At 32.0% G+C, this 22,513-nt stretch overlaps 1 protein-coding gene across 1 annotated transcript; it reads right to left on the bottom strand.

Annotated features, from left to right (window-relative positions):
* Positions 1-11,881: 11,881 nt before the first annotated feature.
* LOC120091403 lies at positions 11,882-12,841 on the bottom strand. The gene is made up of 2 exons (XM_039049408.1): positions 12,307-12,841; positions 11,882-12,156 (listed from the first exon to the last, which is right to left on the bottom strand). Exons 1-2 carry the CDS (start codon positions 12,752-12,754, stop codon positions 12,104-12,106), a joined length of 501 nt encoding a protein of 166 aa, XP_038905336.1. The 5' UTR covers positions 12,755-12,841; the 3' UTR covers positions 11,882-12,103.
* Positions 12,842-22,513: the final 9,672 nt, after the last annotated feature.

The raw sequence follows: 22,513 nt of genomic DNA, 5'->3' as shown, positions 1-22,513 counted from the left end.
ATCGCGTAGAAATTTTCTACACAATGTTTTAGCCAAAACTCAACGATTGTTTACCTTAGGCTACATGATACAACCAACCTTTGGCCTTCTTCCTCGATGAGAACTGCATTTCCAAACTTCGAAACTTCATCATGAACGACTCAACGAACTCAAACACTTTAAATTACAGACTCGATTGCTTGTTAATTATGTGTAAAAACGCAGGGGCCCTTACAAATTAACACTTTGTAATCATAAAGAAATCTTTCAACAGAGGCAATTAACTCGTAAACATTCATCAACACATCCACAAATGCATTTAACCTTTAAACGCAATGCAGAAAACCCACCACGACTATAAAGCTTCAAAATAGAAATGAAATTTGGAATATCAGAACGACTTGACTCTAATACTAATTGAAGAAAATCAAACATGAGGATTTCCATGAGTAACAAAAGGATCATTCTAAATTCGAACACAAACAATTACAGTCTAAAATGGAAACTAACAGGTCATGCACAAAAGGAAATTATAGCATGTTAAACGATGATATCAAAGGATAGAGTATACATACCTTTGAAGAAAAATTCTTCACGAATCCCTCGATCAATTTACAAGCATCCACAGCAACACGAACACAACGAACAGACTGCTACCAACAGCATGAACACAACAAACAGCCTCCACAAAACTAATCGAGTCCCACTCGACTCACGAACTGAGGACACCACCACAATGGTTACCTTGGTATTCTTAGAGTGAGAATCCAGGAGTTAAGAGATCTGTATGATCTTGGCTTGAGGAAGAGACTGGAAGACTACGATCGAGTAGACGATCGAGCAAGTAGGAAATAGGAAGTTGTCTATCATATAGACGATCTGCTCGATCGTATAGTAAATGGTAGCCTATCGTATAGACAAAGCCACTCGATCGTTTAGCTACGATCAGCTTATGAACTATCGTCAAAGCTCCACGATCGTTTAGTCTTTGCACAGCTATCGATTAGTGAAACACTTTCACTTGATAGCTTATCACCGTGAGAAATTTCAGAATGAGGCAACTTCTAATTTTAGGAAAAAAAATTTCTTTTTATCTCACGGATACCATAAAATCACCAATAACCTCTCACTCAATTGGTTATTAGAGAAAAATAAATTAATTATCATATAATTAATATATTATAAATAAATATGATAACCAACTTACCATATTATATTTATAANATAAATTAATTATCATATAATTAATATATTATAAATAAATATGATAACCAACTTACCATATTATATTTATAACCTATAGTTTTAATATTTCATTTCTTGAAACATATAAACCATAGTTCTTTTTCTATTTTATGATACTTAATGTAAATCATATTTAGATTAATTCCTCCACTTGATGTATCTCATACATAACACCAATTATATCATATATAACTGAATTTTCTCTTGTTAATTTGAACACTTCAAACTAACTCCAAGAACTGATTCTCAACTTGAATCCATTGAGCTACCAAGGGGACCTTATGGACCTATAGCTTGAAGATCCAACAGTACGTGAATAACTTACTAAACTCTTTAGTCACGGGATCCACCATCCATTAATTTTCGGGCACTCAACTAAAGACTGACAGCTGCACTTTCCTCACTACAGATATATTTCTTTGTCCATATCAACTAATCAACAGTGAGGTAACCCTTCATAAATCGCTCGTAAGTACAGCTGGCCCAATTTACCGTTTTGCCCCTATAGTTACATCTAACTCCTTGTGGAAAGAATAGAATATGACCCTAATCGTTCTTCTTGGATCGCTCCAAAAGGAAATGGAACTAAGGAATAGACCAAGAGTTTGACGGATGTCGGAGAAGTCAACTAGCTGCAACTAATCAAAATATTTGCCAGAAAGCAAGGGTAAGTAGATAGATTGCTCCCTTAAAGGCCATTGATTCCTCTAATGAATAATAAATCATAGTCCTACTATGATTGGGACCTCTCTTCTAAAGAGAGGATGTGGCCACTATGTTCAAGACCCGAAATCAGCCCTTAAGGGAGCAATTTATCTACTTACCCTTACTTTGGGGAAGGAGTGAATTCTGTCTTGTGTAACTGAGCTCCCAGCTCCCCAACAGACAAATTCCCAAAAAGGTACGCTTGTTGAGTTGGAAATCTGGACACTCTTACCCATACTAATCAAACGACCGCACTCATAGGCAGGAGTTCCCAAAATACTCAGGATTAAGGTCATGTCACCTATGGTCGTTTTAGTGAGATGTAAGTCTCAAGTATCAACGGTGTTATATAAAGAGACTTATCATCTCGTGGTCTGGTCTTATACAAACTCTTTGTATAGGACACCTCCGTTCGCATGTCTCCACAAGAATGGTCAAAATTAGACCATCTGCAGTAGTTCACAACACTTGTAAACCTCTACAAAGCGTGTATCCGTAGTGTCACAAGGATATGGTATCCCTTCTTTATCTTTATAATACAGACCTTTCAGGTTACTACTTAAGGCATGATCCACTTGTATATCTCATATGCATGTTTAAGTTTACATACAATAACCACGGATCTTTTTTTATTGGATATGAGTAAATGTAAATAAAATAACTCTTATTTTATTAATAACAATGTATGTACAATAATGTTTACAAACTGCGAGACTTCGAGAGAATTAGGACACCAATCCCAACATATACAAACTCCTTTGTATAGAATATCCCTGCCCGTATGTCTAATACATGAATGATCAAGATCAAATCATTTGTAACACTTTACAATAATTGTAACACCTACTAAGCAGGCCATACTCATAGTGTCATCAGGATAAGGTACCCAACCTTATCCATCCACTACAGACCATTTAGGTTATCATTTAAACATGATCCACCCGTATGTCTCCACATACATGTTTAAGTTACAAAGATAACCTTGGATGTTAGTTTATTGGTTTGTGGTTAATGCAACTAAAATATCACATATTTTATAGACAATGAATAAAAATATCATATATTTTATTAAATACAAAATGAGTTGTTCTTACAATGTTTACAAACTATAGGACCCTAAGAGATTTAGGGCATCAACCCCAACAATTCTAAGGTTTAGTTCGATATGAGCTAGTAGGAGAAGCCTAATAAATCTACAGATCATGAGCTCCAACAATCCTAGATTAACTAGTTAAATTCTTTAACCTAATTAACCAACATTCATTAACTATCGGGACACTTCACTATAGTCCATTAGTTACGCTCTCCTCACTGTAAATATATTTTTATCCATTCGATATAACTATCATCAGTAAGTTGACCCTTCACAGGTCATTCGTAATTATGGCTAGGTCAAATATCCGTTTTACGCCCGTAATTATCTCTTATTTCTTAAGTCCCACTGATTTTTTAATGAACAATTAGTTTGTGATCCAATCACTAAACCGAATCCCTCTCGGGCCAATGAGAGAGTGGGGACCTTTGTTCAATACTAAAGTCAGCACTTAAGGGAACAACCTTTCTACTATCCCTACAAGTGGCTAGGAGTTAATTTCGTCTTGCACCTTGTCCCCAGCTACCTACCCGATTTTACCTCTTAAATGGGAGACATATTGAGTCGACGCTGATGAGCCACCCTCACCCATGTAGATCCAAGGATAATCCCAAATAAATAAGTTTTTATAGTTAAATCAGAATTAATGTTAAGTTATCTAAATCATCTTATTTGAAATAGTTAGTCTTAAACAGTAAATGGTATTATAAAGTAAGAGTCTATTTCTTGGTCCGGTCTTATACAAATTTTTTGTATAGGACACCCCCAATCGCATGTCTCCACATAAACGATGCAGGATCACATCGTTTGTACTAAATACAAAGTGGATCGCATCCGATAGTGTTTCCAGAATAAGGTACCCAGCCTTATTTTGTATATTATAGATCGTTTAGGCTATTTACCCGAACTTGATCCATTTTTATGTCTCTACGTAAAGTCCAAGTATTCATGTTATAGCCATGGATCTTAGTTAATTAGATTTAGGATTTTCTAAAACAAAATATGCAATCCATATATTCAATAACAACTTTATAGAATAAACCTTAGTAACATCTTTATTAGTTATAGAATATGTTTAACGTTTACAAACCACAAGGTTTAGGACATAAAACCCAATACTTTTGAAGTCTCAACCCGAAAATCATGCCAACACAACATGTGATAAATGAACAACTAGTTATGAATTTTTGTGGTGGACAATGTTATGTGTTTTTTTTTTTTTTAAGGTAGATTTCAATGTCATCTCCAAATTTTTGCTTTATAAAATTAACATTCATATAACTATATTAGGTCATGAAGGTCAAAATTAAAAAAAAAAAAAAAAAAANAAAAAAAAAAAAAAAAAAATTGAAAATGTCAATAAAACTCCTGACGAATTAAAGATCATTGGGGGTAGACTATCTCCTGACGCTGCATCGGGAGATTAACAACAAAACAAATTGGTGTTTTTGGGGATATTTGTCGACGACCAAAGTCACTGTCGAGGGAACTTCTATCCATCATCGACGTAAAAATACTGTCAATAGTATTAGAACTGCCAATGGCATACAAACACTATCGGCAGTTTATACTAACTGCCGACGGGGTACTTTTTTCATTGGAAGAATAACTCTCGACGCGTTTCTCCAGACTAAACTTCTGACAAATTTTTTACCATCGGCAGAGCTTCTCTCGACGTGTTTTCCAGTGTCTGCCAATAGGTTTTCGTATTGGAAGAGGGCTCATTTGTTATAATGATAGATAATGTCAATAGAAAATTTTGGCCAAGGAAACTCACTTACCTACATGTGTCATCAACAGTAAATTTGTAATTTGGGAGAAGAGATCACCTGAAAATAATAAGAATAGAACACCTATGTGGTTCCTACCACATAAATCTCAATGCTAAAGTAGTTTCCAATAAAAGGTTAGAGCAAGCTTTTTTAGAAATTAGATGAATTTACCTAATTTGTAGCTATGAGGTCCTTTATATGGTTGAAGTTGAACCCTAAGGTTTCTCCAAACCTAATCTAAATAGGATTTGAAAAGTCTAGCTTTTGACTCTAGGTTGTGGAAAAGTCAAGAACCTAAAGAGACATGAACTGCTCAACCTTGACCTCGACCTTTGAGGTCGAGGCGGACTAACACAATTGCCTCTCCATCTTCCTATCTATTAATTGATTTTAAGTTTTATCTTTGATTTGATTTTCCTTTTTGGGCTCTTGATCTTTAGTCTAAAATTACCTATAACAGATCCATTATGAATTATGGAAGTTATGGCCACGGAGAGTAAATCTATAAAATTCATAATTCTATCATAATTTATTTCTTAAGCTATTTATTTATTGTTAAATTACTCTTGGTACTAATTTGGCAATTCCCAATAGGTTGACTTTTTTTCTAGGTTAGGCCGGATGTAGGTTCAAATTTTGTTTCTTTCTTTTGTAATTATTCATTCATTAAAATAATAATAATAATAATAATAAAACACAAGTATCTTGTAATATGTGCATATAACAAAAAAATATATATATGCGACGTTTGGTGCATAAGTTTAAAATCTTAAAATTGATGTAACTTAAAGAAATATCAAAAGTTGTCAATACAAAAAGATAATTTATCTATTTATAGAGAATTAGAAAACAAACTATTCCTAATTCTAATCCTAGTTAATCTTAATCTTAATATACCTAAAACTAATCCTAAATCTAATCAATCATGGAAACTAATCTTAATCCTAATCAAGGCTTTGACCATAATATCCTAATTTACCCTAATCCCACCATATCATCTTATCTCTCAAAAGATTTTTAAAAAAATAAAAAAAAACTCATCCTCGAGTTCTAAAACGAAAATGAAGGTAAAAAAAAAAGAAAAAAAGTAAGCCACTCGAACGGACACATATCTGAACATCAGGCACCAATAACAACCAATTTTTACGAGTCATACCAATATATCGAATATTTGATTCTTGAAAAGGAAAATTATTTCTATCAATACTATCATCAATGAACCCAAAAATTAGGTTGTTAAAAAATGTTTTGTCGTTAAAATATATATGCAACAAAGAATGGAGGAAAAAAAATTCAATTTTCTTCGAATAGGTTGACCATGAGTATCTTCTTCTTCCACACTTGAAGAGTCCACATCCTCCCAATATTTTCTCTGATATAACCTTGATCCTAGTTGTTCTTGAAAAATTTTAGGTAAATCTTGGACATTTCTTACAAACCATTGGTATTATTGTCTCTTATTGTCTTTCTTGGTGGCCAAGGCTAATTTCAACTCTATTCTCTTGCGGTGGAGGTAGTTGTGGTTGGTTGTGTGCCTCAGCTAATTGATCTAACCGAGTAAACACATTCTTTGCAGTGGCTTCATCTTCTTCAACACCTCCATTGTTGATTTCATCGATTAATTGTTCTTGATCAAGCTTGAGAATGTTAAGCCTGAGGATTGGTCTGGGGGTTAGATAGTTTGGGTTTAAAAAAACTATGTCTGTAGGTTTTAGAAGTCTAAATTTAACAAGTTTGTGTTTGAAGTGTAGATTTAGAAAACCTGGGAATAAAATGCAGATTTATAAATCTTGAATTTGTGAAATATTTTCTTGTATTTAATCAATAGTTAGATTTTATATTAGTTTAAACTTATCATTTTAAATATTTTAATACAGTTAATTTTAAAATAAACTAAAAAATATAGAAGAATATAGTCATATACAAGAATTAACTCCGAAAAATGTTGAGTTAAAAAATATCTTAAGGGGAAAAAAGAAAAAAGAAAAAAAAGAACTCAATTAAAAATCTATGAGGTGACCCCTCAAGTTTGAAAGAATCCCAATTAACACCAACAACTTAACGACAAATACTTGTCTAGCTCATAATTTTATTTATTGATGTCTTCTTTGCTTTTTGATTCCCAACCTCCTCACCACTTTATTTATTTAGACCCCATCAAAACCTCATACAGGACCTCCAAACAACCTACCAATACAATCATTCTCAATCATTATTCTACATATTAAATAGAAAAAATATGGGGCCAATCAATAAATTGTCTCATTCTTTTTCTTTTTTCTTTTTTCTTTTTTTTCAATTTTCATCTTTTAAATGGTTTTTTTTTTTTTTTTTTTATCGATGATATATAGAAATATTGAAGGATGAATACCTCTTTCAACCAAACCCATTAATACGCTTAATTGGTCCATTTTGTTTTGTCCAAAGTTCCGATGTTTGATTGCAATCCATTCATTCAACTTATATTTGTTTTTTTTTTATTTTAGTTTTTTATATTTCCAAATTTTTAATTTTAATCCATATATTTTTAAATAAATATTTAATTTAATCCCTTATACTGATTTATTGTTGATTTTTTTCAAACATTATTTTATTAATTATTAGTATTTTTACTTTGAATTTTGGAAACATATTTTCATATTGTATTTTATTGTATGAAAATTATTATTATTATTTAACTAATTTTGATAAAATTTAAACTTGAGAGACTAAATTTAAATTTTATTAAAAATATAGGAACTAAAATTATACCTTTGAAAGTAAAAAACTAGAATGGAACAAAATTTAAAATAGATGGACCAAAATAGTAAATTTTTTAAAAAGAAACATAATTATTGGAATTACCATATTTTGACCCCACCAAAATATTTACAATAAAAAATAAATACAGCAAGATTTGTAAAGCTGTAACCAACAAGTATATACAAAATTAATTATATAATAAGTCAAGTTGGGACAGCTTCTCTTGATCGATCCAAACATTGCACCTACTAAATAATGATAATCTCAACATTCTTGCTTCAAAAAAAGGAGAAAAAACCTTTAGGGACTTGAGATCAAATTAAAATGTACAACTTTCGAATCAATTTGTCAAGGTTTTATATATATATACATTATAGATTCGCAATTTTTTTTTTTTTTTGACAATTTTGTTAAAAATTTTAATTTAATTTGGATGGAAATAAAGCATAAATTTCTCATAAATAGTTATGAATGAAATAATTTTAAGTTAAATATAGCATTTAGACTCAGAATTATATATTATTTATCAATTTTATATTATTTATCAATCAATTTGTCAACGTTTAAATCTTATTTTGGTCTCTAATTTTTTAATAATATTCTATTTTAGTCTCTAGACTTTTAAAAATATTTGTTTTAATCCCTAAATTTTGAATATTGTTTTATTTTTTTCCTTAAACTTTTAAAAATGATTATTTTAGTCCTTCAACTTTTAGAAAATACTTATTCCGATCCTAGGCTATCAAAATTAGTTACGCTAAAAAATCTAAAATTTCAATTTTGAATAAAGTGATTAAGTTAGAGAATTTAAAAGATATTTTTAGTTCAAAATTTTGGTCGTTTAGTATTTTGGAGTGTATTAGTTGTTGATATTTTATTTCACATTCATTTTACTCAATACATCTAGAACCTACTCGTCCAAAAATACAAGTATGCTTACATTTCTGACTAAAATATGATTTAAATCCAAAATTAAGAATAAGTCTCAACGATATAACACGTGAAGAAGTGGTAGATCTTGATGATACTATTTGTGATGCTCCGAAATTAGCATCTCTCGCTCCAAATATACTATGTGATCCATGCAACATGCCTTTTATTAAAATAATAATAATAATATATAAATAATCTATTTTTTTAAGACCATTTCAAAATTAGCCATGGTATTTTCAATAAAGTTAAATTTAGTTCTTCAAATTCATTTTTATTAAATACTTAAAAATTAAAAATAATTTACGTGCAAGAAAAACACCATGCCGTTATATTTTCAAAATTTATGAAAGTAATGCTAATACAAACTATATTTTCTTGAAGAAAATACAATAAATTATCAACCTAAACTAAATTTAGGAGTCCGTTTGAATTGATTTGAGAAAAATATTTTTCAAAAAACGCATTTTATTTAAATATTTTCGACAAAATTTGTTGAAAATACTTTTTAAAAGCTATCTTAAGTGGTTGTCTAACACTCTAATTTTTTCTAAAATATTTTTTTAAAAAAATTAAACACTTGAAAATGCATTCCAAACACACCTTAGGATTCATAGAAAATGTGAAGACTAAATTTAGACATATGACTAAATCAAGAGGATTATCATATCAATGTTAGTCCACCTTTACCAATTCGTAATGATTAGTGTAATCGTAATGAGATTCCATCGATAGATCAATCATAATAAGCTATAATTGCAAATGTAATTTGATTGCGTTTGATGACATTTACTTAAAATTATGAATCTATCATATTTATTTGTTACCATCACTGTTAACGTTTAGGGTTAAACAGTAACAGTAAGTGTGACAAATTCATAGTTCTTATACTATAATAGTAATAATGACAATAACCGTAACAGTAACGATAATGGTAACAATACCAACGTAATATCCAAACACAATTGGATTGAGCAACCTTCACTCGTTAATCAATTTGCATTTTTTATGACAAAATTGAAAGTAGCACCAAATGTCAACATGGGTACGAAACAAAAGTAGACAATACCAAATGTAATCAACAAAACCACTTTTTAAATTACCATTAATCCATTACATTTTTTCTGAAATAAACGTGAGTTTAGATCCAAAAATCATAAGATTTGAAACTAATATAAAAAATTAATCAATATCTTCGATGTATTTAATAAATATCCGTAAAGCAATGAGATAATACCATGTTAATTTCAAAAGAAAAAATTGGATAACAACATTGTTATTTACGACATGAATATTTGAAGCAAGAAAATTAGGAGGAGGATTGTGGTGGGCCAAGCCGGAGAGACACATAGTGGAGCCCACTCATAATGGGGTGTCAGATTTCCCGCGTAAAAAGGGAATTAAAAGGAGGATCCTCAGCAGACAGCCTAAAAGCGAAATTGAAATGTAATTTCAAACTATTTCCCATTATTCCCTTTTACAGTAATAAAGCTTACGTTCCCGCAAAATCAGTCCGTGAACTCTGGCTTTTTTTTTTTCAAATTTAACATTTATTATTATCGATTTTAATTTTTAACTTCTTTTTCCACCTCGTAATTCTCAATATTAATTTCTCACTTTTTTTTCTTTTTATCCCACCCATTTTTTTTCCTCACTACCACTAATTAGATGGAATAATCATTATTCATGTTAAAGATAAGGATTTGTATAAGCAAATACCATAAAATTAAAATTAAATCAATAAAAACGTTTGTTGAATTTAGAACTGAATTTATAATTTGTAATAATAATAATAATGAAGAAAAAAATATTTGTTCGCCTTAGATTTTGGATTTCTACTTCGTCATTAAGTTTCAAAATGTTATACATTTGTCTCTAAATTTTGGATTTGATTTCAATTTAATCCTTAGATTTCAAAATGATACAATTTTATCCTTGACATATAAGTTTTATTTCAATTTGATCTGTACATTTCAAGATTTATAATTTTAACTAAATACTCATTTCCCGTCTACAGTGTTAATGTATTTTAATTAATTCAAAATAATTAAATAAATATAATTAATTAAGTTCACTATTTTTCATCACTTTTAAATTAAATTTAAAATGTTATTATATAATTATTTTTAATAGGCATTGACGTCAATAATTGAAATTGAGTATTTAATAAAAAAAAAATCAAGGTTAAAATGTAAAATCTTGAAATCTATGGACCAAATTGAAATAAAATTCAAATCTAAATGGTAATATTGTAACATTTTGAAATTTATAAACGAGATTAAAATTAAAATCAAAACTTAAATAAATAAATGTGTAACATTTTAAAATTTAAGGACCAAATAAAAACAAAACCCAAAATCTCATGATGAAAAAATTATTATTTTTTCTAATAATAATAAAGCTCCATTGTACACATGTATCTAAAATCAAAGTAATGTATATCTTCCCATGGTGTACTACAAAAACAAAAAGGAAAAAAAAAAAAAAGAAAAAAAGAAAAAAGAAAAGAGTAATGTGTATCTTACTCAACGTTAAATTGTTTCTCCATTAACAAATGGAAAGGCAATACGGTAAGTTTTAAAATAAAGCTAAAGAATTGTCCTAAAAAATAAACTCAAATTACATAAACCTAATTTACTTAATTTAAAAACAATCATGTTAATTAATATTTACTCCAAGAAATATTAATTAATAAATTAGTTTAGAAAAACATGACACTAGTTTTGTTTAACCAAAACTAATTAATTATCAAAAGTAAACCCTTGAAGTTGGAGCTTCAAACCTAGACCCCACTCATATATTTTTTTTAAAAAAAAAAAAACTAATTAATTCATTCAAAAAACATTACTAATGAGTTGGCAAAGGACAAACCATGTATTACAGCTAATGATAATTTTTTTTTTTTTTTTTTAGAAATATTATTTTGATCCTCTACTTTAAAAGTTGTTCGATTTTAGTCTATAAAATTTTAAAAAAGGAATTTAGGACAAGAAGTTGATTATTAGTCTTAGATTATTATAGTTTGATCATAATAATTTATATTTAAGATATAAATTATTTTAATTTAAATTATAATGGAATGTATTTAAAGTGTACACTATTTTAGTTTAAAAATAAAATAATAAAGAAAAAATATGATGAGTAGCTAATTGAAGAGTACAAAATAGTTTAGTGGTAAGGAGTGATTATTATCATCGTTCCAAATTTAGCCTTTATAATATTAATTTTTATGTAAAGAAATATCATGTGAATATGTTTTTAAAATTTATAGTAAAAAATAAACTAATGAATAGTAAAATTAAGATTTATTGAAAGTATGTGTACTAGATTAATTTTTTTTTATTATTATTATTATTATTACTACTATTTTAAAGATTTGCTTTAGAGAATAACAAATAGTTATAAGATATGGGCATAGGATTCCAAGAAAGGGAAACTCATCTTATCATTTTTATACAAAAGAAAAAGAAAAAAGAAATTAATTGTAAAAAACAACTCTGGTAACTCTATAACAGTATAAACTATTATTATAAACTATTATTAGAACTAATTTAGTTATATAGGCCTTGGGAGCAAAACAAAAATAAGACGACAAAATTTTCCAGCAGAATTTTGGCATTTTCCTTTCCTTTCCTTTCTATCTCAAAGCTTCAAATCCTTTCTCCTTCCTCACATGATTCCTCAAACCCCCTACACAGAAAACCAAAATCAACCAAAAAAACAATCAAATCCGCAAATCGAATCATCAACGAAATCCAAATTCACAGCCAAGAACAGAACAACAATCAATTCAATTCAAAATCAACAATCGAAATTCGAAACCCTAATTTCCAGTATTACCTTTAGGTTGCGATTTGCAACTTGGAGGATCTTCGAATAGTGAAAGAGCGAGTTGTTTATGAGCAACACCAATGTCAAAGAGAATCAAGCCAGATTTAGGATCATCAACGATTATATCTTTAACAGGAAGCCATAGAAAGAGTTCTTCCTGAGTGAGACCTTGAACGCCAATCAAACTTCCATAGCTGAGATTAGCCCTAACAACGCTTTGAAAAAGAACTCTGTTCTCGTATTTGGTTAAACAAGGGCCATCTAAGAAGACTTCGAGAAGACCATTTGGGGAAAGGGAGTAGGATTTAACTTCTTTCGGAAGAAGGCCCGGTGGGAGGCCTTTGGAGCGGAGGAGATCGTGAATGGTGGAGGAGAGAGAGAGGGAGGAGGGAAGAGAGAGAGAGATTAGAGAAAGAGAAATGGTGAAGAAAATGGTGAAATGGAAGAAGGCGGCCATGGCGGATTAAAAGAGGGGAACCCAAAAGAAAAAGAGATTTTAAGAACACAGAGTTGGTTTTGTTATTGTTGTTGATGTTTTCAATTGGGGAAGCTTAAAGAAATACGGTGGAGGATTGTTCTGATTTTACCATTTTGCCCTTTTACTGTAACTCGTCCATGGCCCCCTTCTTTCCATTTCTGGCCCAGTGATTTAAGCCCACATTTTATTTATTATATTAATATTTCGAAAAAATCACGGACAACTAGATAACATCCTCAAAATTATTTTATTTAATTTTTTTTTCATAAAAATAGTTTTAAATGCATTTTAAAAACTATTTCCACTGTTTGTTGAATATTTTATTTTTTTTCAAAATAACTCATTTTTAAAATTAAGTTAATCCAAACACACTTTCAGCCGTTTAAAAAAAAAATGAAAACCCATTTGAATGAGAATCTAAAGAGAACTAGTAGACTACGTTAGCTTTGATGTAAATCAACAAACAAGTGCTTAAAATAGATGAAATCTTAAATCAAATCAAAATCAAAAGAAGGTATCATATGACTAAATCTCATGGATCAAATTTGAGATAAACCGACGTTATAATAAAAAGGTGCAGAATAGTAAATGCAATAAATATATATGTGTATAAATATAGATCTTGTGAGTTGACTATCTAAATAGTGTAGTAGTGGATGAAGAAAAAGGAGTGAGATGCAAGCATTCCTTCTCCCCCATATTTTTATGTGAGTCCAAAAATGGTAACATATCAAATTGAATCTCGGGTTGTTTGGAGCGTATAATTGGTTATAATAGTTGTGAATTTTATAATCTATGAGTTTATAATAGTTTGTGGAGTTGAATAGTCTGCATCTATAATGTAAACTATCTTAGTATGAGTCCATATATACAATTTTCCTACTTTGAACTTTCATGAGACCCATGAGACAAGTTATATATTAGGACATGTTTGGACTTACAAGGAAAAGATATTTTTCAACAAGTCTTTCCAATTTAAACATTTTTTTCATAAAAATTGTTTAAAATAAAAACACTCATGTGTTTGGTTACACTTTCCCAAAAGTTTGTCTTGTTTGCTATATACTCAAAATATGTCTATTAATATCAAATTACTATAAAAGAAAACTATTAAACACTATGAACTAGTTGTTGGAGTGATTGTTGGAATTAGTCGCCAGAGGTGGTTGCCGGAATTGGCTACTGGAGGTAGTTTTCAGAGCTAGTTACTAGTGATGGTTTGTTGCCACAATTGGGTGTTGGAGGTTGCTCCTAATCCTATTGGGACAATCCTTCTGTAAAGATTTTAAATGATTTAAAAATATTTAAATCATTTATCTCCTGATGAATCTTTAATTTGAATTAATAATTAAGGTTTAATACTATTTTCTTCTTTGTGTTTTTTTATTTTTGTTCATTTTGGCCTTTCTTGTTTTAAAATGTTTATTTTGGTCTCTATACTTTCAACTTTAGTTCATTTTAGTTCCTATACTTTGAAAATGTTCATTTTAATTCTTGTACTTTTAACCTTGGTTCATTTTGGTCCTTATACTTTTAAAAGATTTTCATTTTGGTCCATTCGTTTTCACTTTTAGAGGATAAAAGTAGTCACTTTTCTGAAAGTTCAAGTTCCAAAATAACAAAAATTGAAAGTACGATGATCAAAATGAACATTTTTAAAGTATAGGGACTAAAATGAACTAATGTTGAAAGTATAGAGACCAAAATGAACATTTTAAAACTAAAGAGACCAAAATGAACAAAAATCAAAAGTACAAAGACCAAAATAGTATTTAAACCTTAATTATTTAATTTGAATGAAAATCAAATTAAAGATTCAACATGAGATAAATGATTTAAATAGTTTTTAAAGCATTCAAAATCTCCGTAGAAGGGTTATCCCAATAGGATTAAAAGCAACCCGAGTTCTATAAATAAGGCCCTTGAGAGCTCTCATAGAACATACTCTACACTCTCTACAAGAATAATCTTTAAGATTACTCTGGAGGGGGTGTAACATTTGCAGAGAGAATTCCAAAGTAATCTCAGAGATTATTCTTGTAGAAAGTGTAGAGTGTGTTCTACGAGAGCTCCCAAAATAGATTTATAGAATGTGTGTATGGAGCAAAGAGAATAATATTCCTCCAAAAATTTTATGGCATCATAAATGTTGAAGGATTTTACCTCTCTCTCAAATTCTACTGATAAAGACCCTTTATCTACATCAATTATAGGTTTTGCTTTTTTCATGAAGGGTCTACTAAGTAAAATATTAGAGGAAGAATTGAAATATGGTTCATCCATTTTTAAAATATAAAAATTAATGGAAAATATTAATTCTCCAACTCTCAACAAACATCTTCTACTATGCCAGGGGTTGAATATATGACCTATCCACTACTTGTATGCAAAAATTCGTTTTTTGTAGGCCATTTAGTTTAAGATCTTCATAGACATGAAAAGGCATGACATTTATTGATGCACCTAGGTCTAGCATGGCATGAGTGATAATTCAGTCTCCTATCTTACAATGTAGAGTAAACATTCCAGTGTCTCTATATTTATTAGGCATGTCCTTTTTTAACAAAGCAGACACGTTTTTGCTAACAATTACTCTCTCATCCTCTTTCCCTTTTCTTTTCTTAGTACATAAGTATTTTAAGAATTTAGCATATCTAGGAATTTGTTGTATTTTATTAAGTAAAGGGATATTGATCTGTACCTTTTTAAACATTTCAATTAATTCTAAATCAGCCTCTTCTCCTTTAGGCTTAGCTAGTCTATTGGGGAAGGAAGCCTTAGGTACATATGTCTCTACATTAGGGGGAGAGTTGTCACGTACCTCTGGGAAAGATTCTTCAGATTCATTTACCTTGTTATCCTGATCAATTACCTTTTCAGGATTCTTGAGAGTTGGTTGAACTGGGCTAGCTACTTGGGAAGAAGAAGGAGTTTTCATACCGCTTCTTAGAGTGATTACGCTTACATTTGCATGCTCCAATTGAGCGAGAAGCTTTCCTGATGACTCTCAAGCTTGCTTACCACAATTGCTAGTTGCGTGATTTGTGTATCCAAGTTTGAAAAGCCTTGTCTAGTTTCAAGATTTTGTGTCTTGTTGAAGTTGTTTTGTTTCTTGTTGAAATTGTATGTTGTTCTTTTGTAAATTGTATAGCTCCTGTTGAAATTTTAATGAAAGATCAGCAAGAGATTTAACTACATCCTTGAGAGATATACCTGAGGAGCTTGAAGATGATTAGTTTCGATTCTCAAATTACCCTTGGGATCCCTACTTGAAATTTGGGTGATCTCGCCACCTTTGGTTATAAGTTTGCCCATGGGGTCGTACTTCCTTTGAAAACCTCCTATTATATTAACTTGAGGTTGACCTTGTGGGCAAGCTTCAGAAGCATGTCCAACCACTCTACATGCTCCACATGTTTTAATTTGGGGAAGTTCTCTTTGAGCAAACTGTGTGAAAAAGGAAACTAGTTTTTTACATTTTAGAAATGGATGAACCATATTTTAATGGATGAACTAGAAACTAGACTTTTACATTTTAAATATGACAAGGAATATGGTTCATCCACTAACCTCTTTAGCTTGAACAACGTCATATTTTAGAGTCTTTGATCCAAAGTTTTGTGAATTCTCCGCCATGGTTGATATTAGTTGGTTAGCTTCAGTGGGCATTTTGTCAGCTAAAGCTCCACCGTGGCTGCATCAATGTTGCTCCTATTAGATGGAAGCAATCCTGAATAGAAATACTGAATAAGATATTGGTCAGAAATTTGATGATGGGGAAAGGAAGCACAAAGTTGCTTATACCTTTCCCAATACTCATATAAGTACTCTCCTACCAATTGTTTTATACCATATATTTCTTTTCTAATATTATTAGCCTAAGATGCAAGAAAAACTTTTTCTAAAATTTTTTTCTTAAAACCATTCCATGTGATGATCAATCTGGCCGGCAAGTAGTACAACCAATCCTTAGCCACATCCTTCAAGGAGAAGAGGAAGGCCCTAAGATTAAATTGTTCTTGTGTTACCCATGCGGGTGCATATCGTCACATACCAAATTGAATTCTTTCTGTTGGGATTGGTGTCCTAATTCTCCTGGTAGTCTCGTAGTTTGTAAACACTTTGTGAACATATTGTTATAATAAAATAAGTGTTGTTTTATAAGCATTTACTCAATCCAATAAACTAAGATCCGAGGTTATTTTATATAACTTAAGCATGTATGTGGAGACATACAAGTAGATCATGCCTTAAGTAATAATCTAAATGGTCTATAGTATAAGGATAAAGGAGGGATATATTATCCTAGAGACACTACGGATACGGCCTACTTTATAGATGTTATAAGTGTTGTAAAGTGCTACAAATGGTCTAATCCTGACCATTCATGTGGAGACATGCGAGCGGGGGTATCCTATACAAAGAGTTTGTATAAGACCGGACCACGAGATGATTAGTCTCTCTTTATATAATGTCGTTAATAATTGAGACTTACATTTCACTAGGATGACCATAAGTGACATGACCTTAATCCTGAGTGAGTTAAGAACTCTTGCTTATGAGGGCGGTCCTTTGATTTTCCTGGTGTGAGTGGCTAAATTGTCAACTCAATAAGCCTACAATTTTGGGGATTCGTCTGATTGGGGAGCTGGAAATGCAGCTACATAAGACTAATTCACTCCTTTCTCGAAGCAGGGGTAAGTAGATAAATTGCTCTCATAAAGGCTGATTCTGAGTCTTGAACATAGTGGCCACACCCTCTCTTGGGAAGAAAGAACTCAGTCATAGTAGGACTATGACTTATTGTTCATTAGAGGAATCAGTGGTACTTAAGGAGTTAGATGTAACTATAGGGGCAAAATGGTAAATTAGTCCAGTTGTACTTTCAAGCGATTAGTGAAGGGTCACCGCACCATTGATTGGTTATATCCAATGGACACAGAAATATATCTGTAGTGCGAAGAGTGCAACTGCAGTCTTTAGTGCAGTGACCAATAGTTAACGGATGGTGGATCTCGTGATTAAAGAGTTTAGTCAGTTATTCACGTATTGTTGGAGCTTCAAGCTATAGGTCTATAAGGTCCCTTTGGTACTCAATGGGTTCAGTTGAGAATTAGATTTTGGGTTAGTTTGAAGTGTTCAAATTAACAAGAAATATAATTAAATTAATTAAATTATATATGATATAATTGATATGATGTATTAGATACATTAATTGGAGAAATTAATATAAATATGATTCATATTAAATACCATAACATAGAAAAAGAACTATGGTTTATATGTTTCATATGATGAAATATTAAAACTATAGGTTATAAATATAATATGATAAGTTGGTTATCATATTTAGTTATAATATATTAATTATATGATAATTATTATTTTTCTTTAATAACCGACTGAATGGGAGATTATTGAAAGTTTTATGGTAACTGTGAGATAAAAAGGAAAATTGTTTTCCAAACAGTTGATGATTCATTTGGAATTAGATCTCACAGAGTTTATCGAGTAAAAGCGTTTTACTAAATGATAGCATAGAGAGTATAAAGGATCACATATCGAGTTTGCTCTACAATAGTTACTCGATACTACACGATCGAGTTGCAAAGTCTATGCGATAGGCTTCTTGTTACTAAACAATCAAGTATCTAGTCTATATGATAGACTTCATTCCTCTCCCACTTACTTGATCGTCTACCTGCTTATTTCCTCTATTCAAAGTCACACAGAGTCCACAACTTCTGGATTCTCACACCGAGAATACCAAGGTAACACTTATGGTGGTGTTCTAGTTCTGTTCGAAGTTTGAGGATCGAGTTGGACTCGATAGTGATCGAGGATTCATTAGTTCGTGTTGTTGGCTATACTGTTCGTTGCGTTTGAGTACTACTTTGGAAACATTGGAGTTTGATTGAGGGATACTTGAAGAAAGAGTTCTTCAAAGGTTTGCATACTCTATCCCTTATTCATTCTTTTAAGAAGCATGCTTGTAATTTACTTATTATGCATAATCATTTCCGTGTAGACTGTAATTGTTGTGTTCTTTCTCAATGGGATTTGGAGCAATCCGCTTCCGCTCACTGGATCTCTATGTTTAGATTTCCTTCAATTGGTATCAAAACCAAGTTGTTCTGATATTCTAAATTCCATTGTTGTATTGAACTTTATTTTACAGTCTTGGTGGGTCTTAAGTTTGTTCTACAATACATTTAAGTGTTAAGTGTGTTTATGGATGGTTTGATGGATGTTTCGGAATGATGGTCTCTATTTTAAAGCTTTCTTTGCATTTCAAAGTTGATTTGTAAGGGCCCCTGCGTTTTTAGGCATAATTAACTTGCTATCGAGTATGTATTCAAAGAGTTTGAAGAGTCTTGAGTCGTTCGTGATGAAGTTTCAAAGAAGCATGGAGATACTGTTCTCATCGAGGAAGAAGAAGACCAAGCGTTGGTCATATCGTGTAGCCAGGCTAAATGATTGTTTAAAGTTGGCTAAACGATTGAGTAGAAAAGTTCTAACTCGATCGTCTAGCATTTACTAAACGATCGTATGGCTGATGCTAAACGAATGAGTAAAGAGTTTACTCGATCGATTTGCGTTGGCTACTCAATCGTATAAACGATGGGGGTAAACGATCGTTGAGTATATGATACTCGTTGCATGATAGGCGCGTGCACTAAACGATTGAGTAAGCCAGCATGCTTCATCGCATAGTCACTAACTACTCGATCACTCAATATTTGATAATCGTTGCTTACTCCTCGATCGTCTAGACGATCATGCTTCATCGCATAGTTGTCGTCTACTCGATCATTTAGGCTTGTGTCTAAACTCGGTGCATTGCACGATCGAGTGACTTCATACCTCATCACATAGTCAAAGCTACTCGTTCGTTGCTACATGATTGTGGTTACTCGACCAACGTTACTCGACAATCACAAGGAAAAGCTGCACGATCAGTGGAACGAGGATTCACCCAGACGGTTCAAGACCCGGTTCACTTGTTTGAACCGGTCGACTTGATGGTTCAATGTAATACTTAGTTTTATTCCGGATTTTGAGGCATATTATCCTGGTCCATCATTATTTTTAATGTACGTGAGATGTATATTTGTTTATATGCCATAATGTATGACATATAGATTTAAAATCTACCTTAGGTTATGCATTTATCTATGCATCATCTTTATATTATAAGTGTTATAATATAGTAGATTGCACGATTAAATTATATTAAAGCATGCTCATGCATCATATAATATAAGAGTTATATTTATGCATGCATTAAGCATATTCATTCACGTTTCTCCCTGAATGTTCGCGCCGTGAGATTCATGCTTGGCCTCGTGGCGCCCTGGGAGCGTCCCCCTTCGGATGGTATTTGCATGGGTTAATATCAAAGTAAATGGAGAGAGTATTTATAGTAAGTGGGTGAAGGATGTATGACAACATATCATGCGGTCTCTTTCATTGGTTTGCACTATGAGATCTTCTTGCACGGTCTTGTGGCACCTTAGAAGCGTCTCCCTTCGGATGGTTTGTGCAGTTGGTCAATATCAAGGTGAACTCCAGAAATGGATAGGATCGCTTTAGTTTTTGCCTCAATCAGATTTTTTCCCTTCGAATTGGCTGCTTGAGGCAGAACTCTAGGATCTAAAATGAAGGATCACACTTACGGGAAATTGTTAAGCAAGTTAATGATTTCTTGACCAAATCAATGATGGTTATGTTGGGCTTGATGCCCTAAATCTCGTAGGGTCCAGTAGTTTATAAACATGTGTATGAACAAACATTTGTGATGTAATAATATAAGATATTTTCTTCACTATTGTCTTTAAATATGAGATAATTTAAGTTACATTAACCATAAACTAATAAACTAAGATCCCTGGTTATCGTTGTAACTTAAGCATTATGTGATGACATACAAGTGGATCTTGCTTTAAGTGATAACTTAAATGGTTTGTAGTATATAGATTAAGGAGGGAAACCTTATCCTGTTGATGTTACGAGTGTGGCCTGCTTTGTAGATGTTATAAGTGTTGTAAAGTGCTACACTCATCCTAACTATTCATGTATTAGACATGCGAGCAGGGATGCTTTATACAAAAGAGTTTGTATAAGATCAGACCACGAAATGTTTAGTCTTATTGTATAACGTCGTTCATGACAGAGACTTTCATTTCACTAAGATGACCATAGGTAACATGACCTTAATCCCGAGTGAATTGGGAACTTCTGCCTGTAAAGATGGTCCTCTGATTTGTATGGGTGCGAGTGGCCAGACCATTGACTCAAACCTACCTCGTCCGATTGGGGAGCTGGGAACTCAGCTACACAAGACGAAATTCACTCCTTCCTCGATTTAGGGGTAAGTAGATAAATTGCTCCCTTAAGGGCTGATTCCGGGACTTGAACAATGTGGTGCCACACCTTCTCTTGGCCCGAAAAGGATTTACTCATAGTAGGACTATGATGTATTGTTCATTAGAAGAATCAGTGGTACTTAAGGAGTTAGATGTAATTACAAGGGCAAAATAGTAAATTGGCCCGATTGTACTTACGAGCAATTTGTGAAGGTCATCGTACTATTGAGTGGTTATATCCAATGGACACAAAAATATATCTATAGCACGAAGAGTGGAGCTATCGGTCTTTATTGGAATGTCCGACAGTTAATGGATAGTGGATATCGTGATTAAAGAATTTAGTCAGTTATTTACATACCATTGGAGCTTCAAGCTAGAGGTTTATAAGGTCCCCTTGGTAGCTCAATGGATTCATGTTCAAAATAAGTTTTCGGGTTAGTTTGAAGTGTTCAAATTAATAAGAAGAAATTTGATTGCAAGTGGGAGATTGCTGGGATTGGTGCCCTAATTCTCCTGGTAGTCTCGTAGTTTGTAAACACTTTGTGAACATATTGTTATAATAAAATAAGTGTTATTTTATAAGAATTTACTCAATCCAATAAACTAAGATCCGAGATTATTTTATGTAACTTAAGCATGTATGTGGAGACATACAAGTGGATCATGCCTTATGTAGTAACCTAAATGGTCTGTAGTATAAGAATAAATGAGGGATATATTATCCTAGAGACACTATGGATACGACCCGCTTTATAGATCTTATAAGTGTTGTAAAGTGCTACAAATGGTCTGATCCTAACCATTCATGTGGAGAATGCGAGCGGGGGTATCCTATACAAAGAGTTTGTATAAGATCAGACCACGAGATGATTAGTCTTTTTATATAACACCGTTGATAATTAAGACTTACATTTCACTAGGATGACCATTGGTGACATGACCTTAATCTTGAGTGAGTTAGGAACTCCTACTCAAGAGGGCGATCCTTTGATTTGTATGAGTGAGGGTGGCCAGACTGCCAACTCAACAAGCCTACCATTTTAGGGATTTGTCTGATTGGGGAGCTGGGAACTCAGCTACACAAGACATTATTTAATCTTTCCCCGAAGCAGAGGTAAGTAGATAAATTTCTCCCTTAAGGGCTAATTCCGGGTTTTGAACATAGTGGCCACACCCTCTCTTGGGAAGAAAGAACTCAGTCATAGCAGGACTATGACTTATTGTTCATTAGAGGAATCAATGGTACATAAAGAGTTAGATGTAACTACAGGGGAAAAACGATAAATTGGCCCAACTGTACTTACGAAAGATTTGTGAAGGGCCATTGCATTGTTGATTGGTTATATCCAATGGACACAAAAATATATCT

This window comes from Benincasa hispida, chromosome 11 (assembly GCF_009727055.1).
Source record: "Benincasa hispida cultivar B227 chromosome 11, ASM972705v1, whole genome shotgun sequence".
NCBI lineage: Eukaryota > Viridiplantae > Streptophyta > Magnoliopsida > Cucurbitales > Cucurbitaceae > Benincasa > Benincasa hispida.
This window is presented reverse-complemented; position numbering and strand designations above follow the sequence as displayed.

Bases quoted from the DNA above. Each gene is read 5' to 3' on its own strand.
- LOC120091403 (XM_039049408.1), bottom strand. From the start codon at position 12,754: ATGGCCGCCTTCTTCCATTTCACCATTTTCTTCACCATTTCTCTTTCT. The intron at 12,157-12,306 runs GTAATACTGGAA...TTTTCTGTGTAG, and splicing joins TTGCAAATCGCAACCTAAAG to GGGGTTTGAGGAATCATGTG.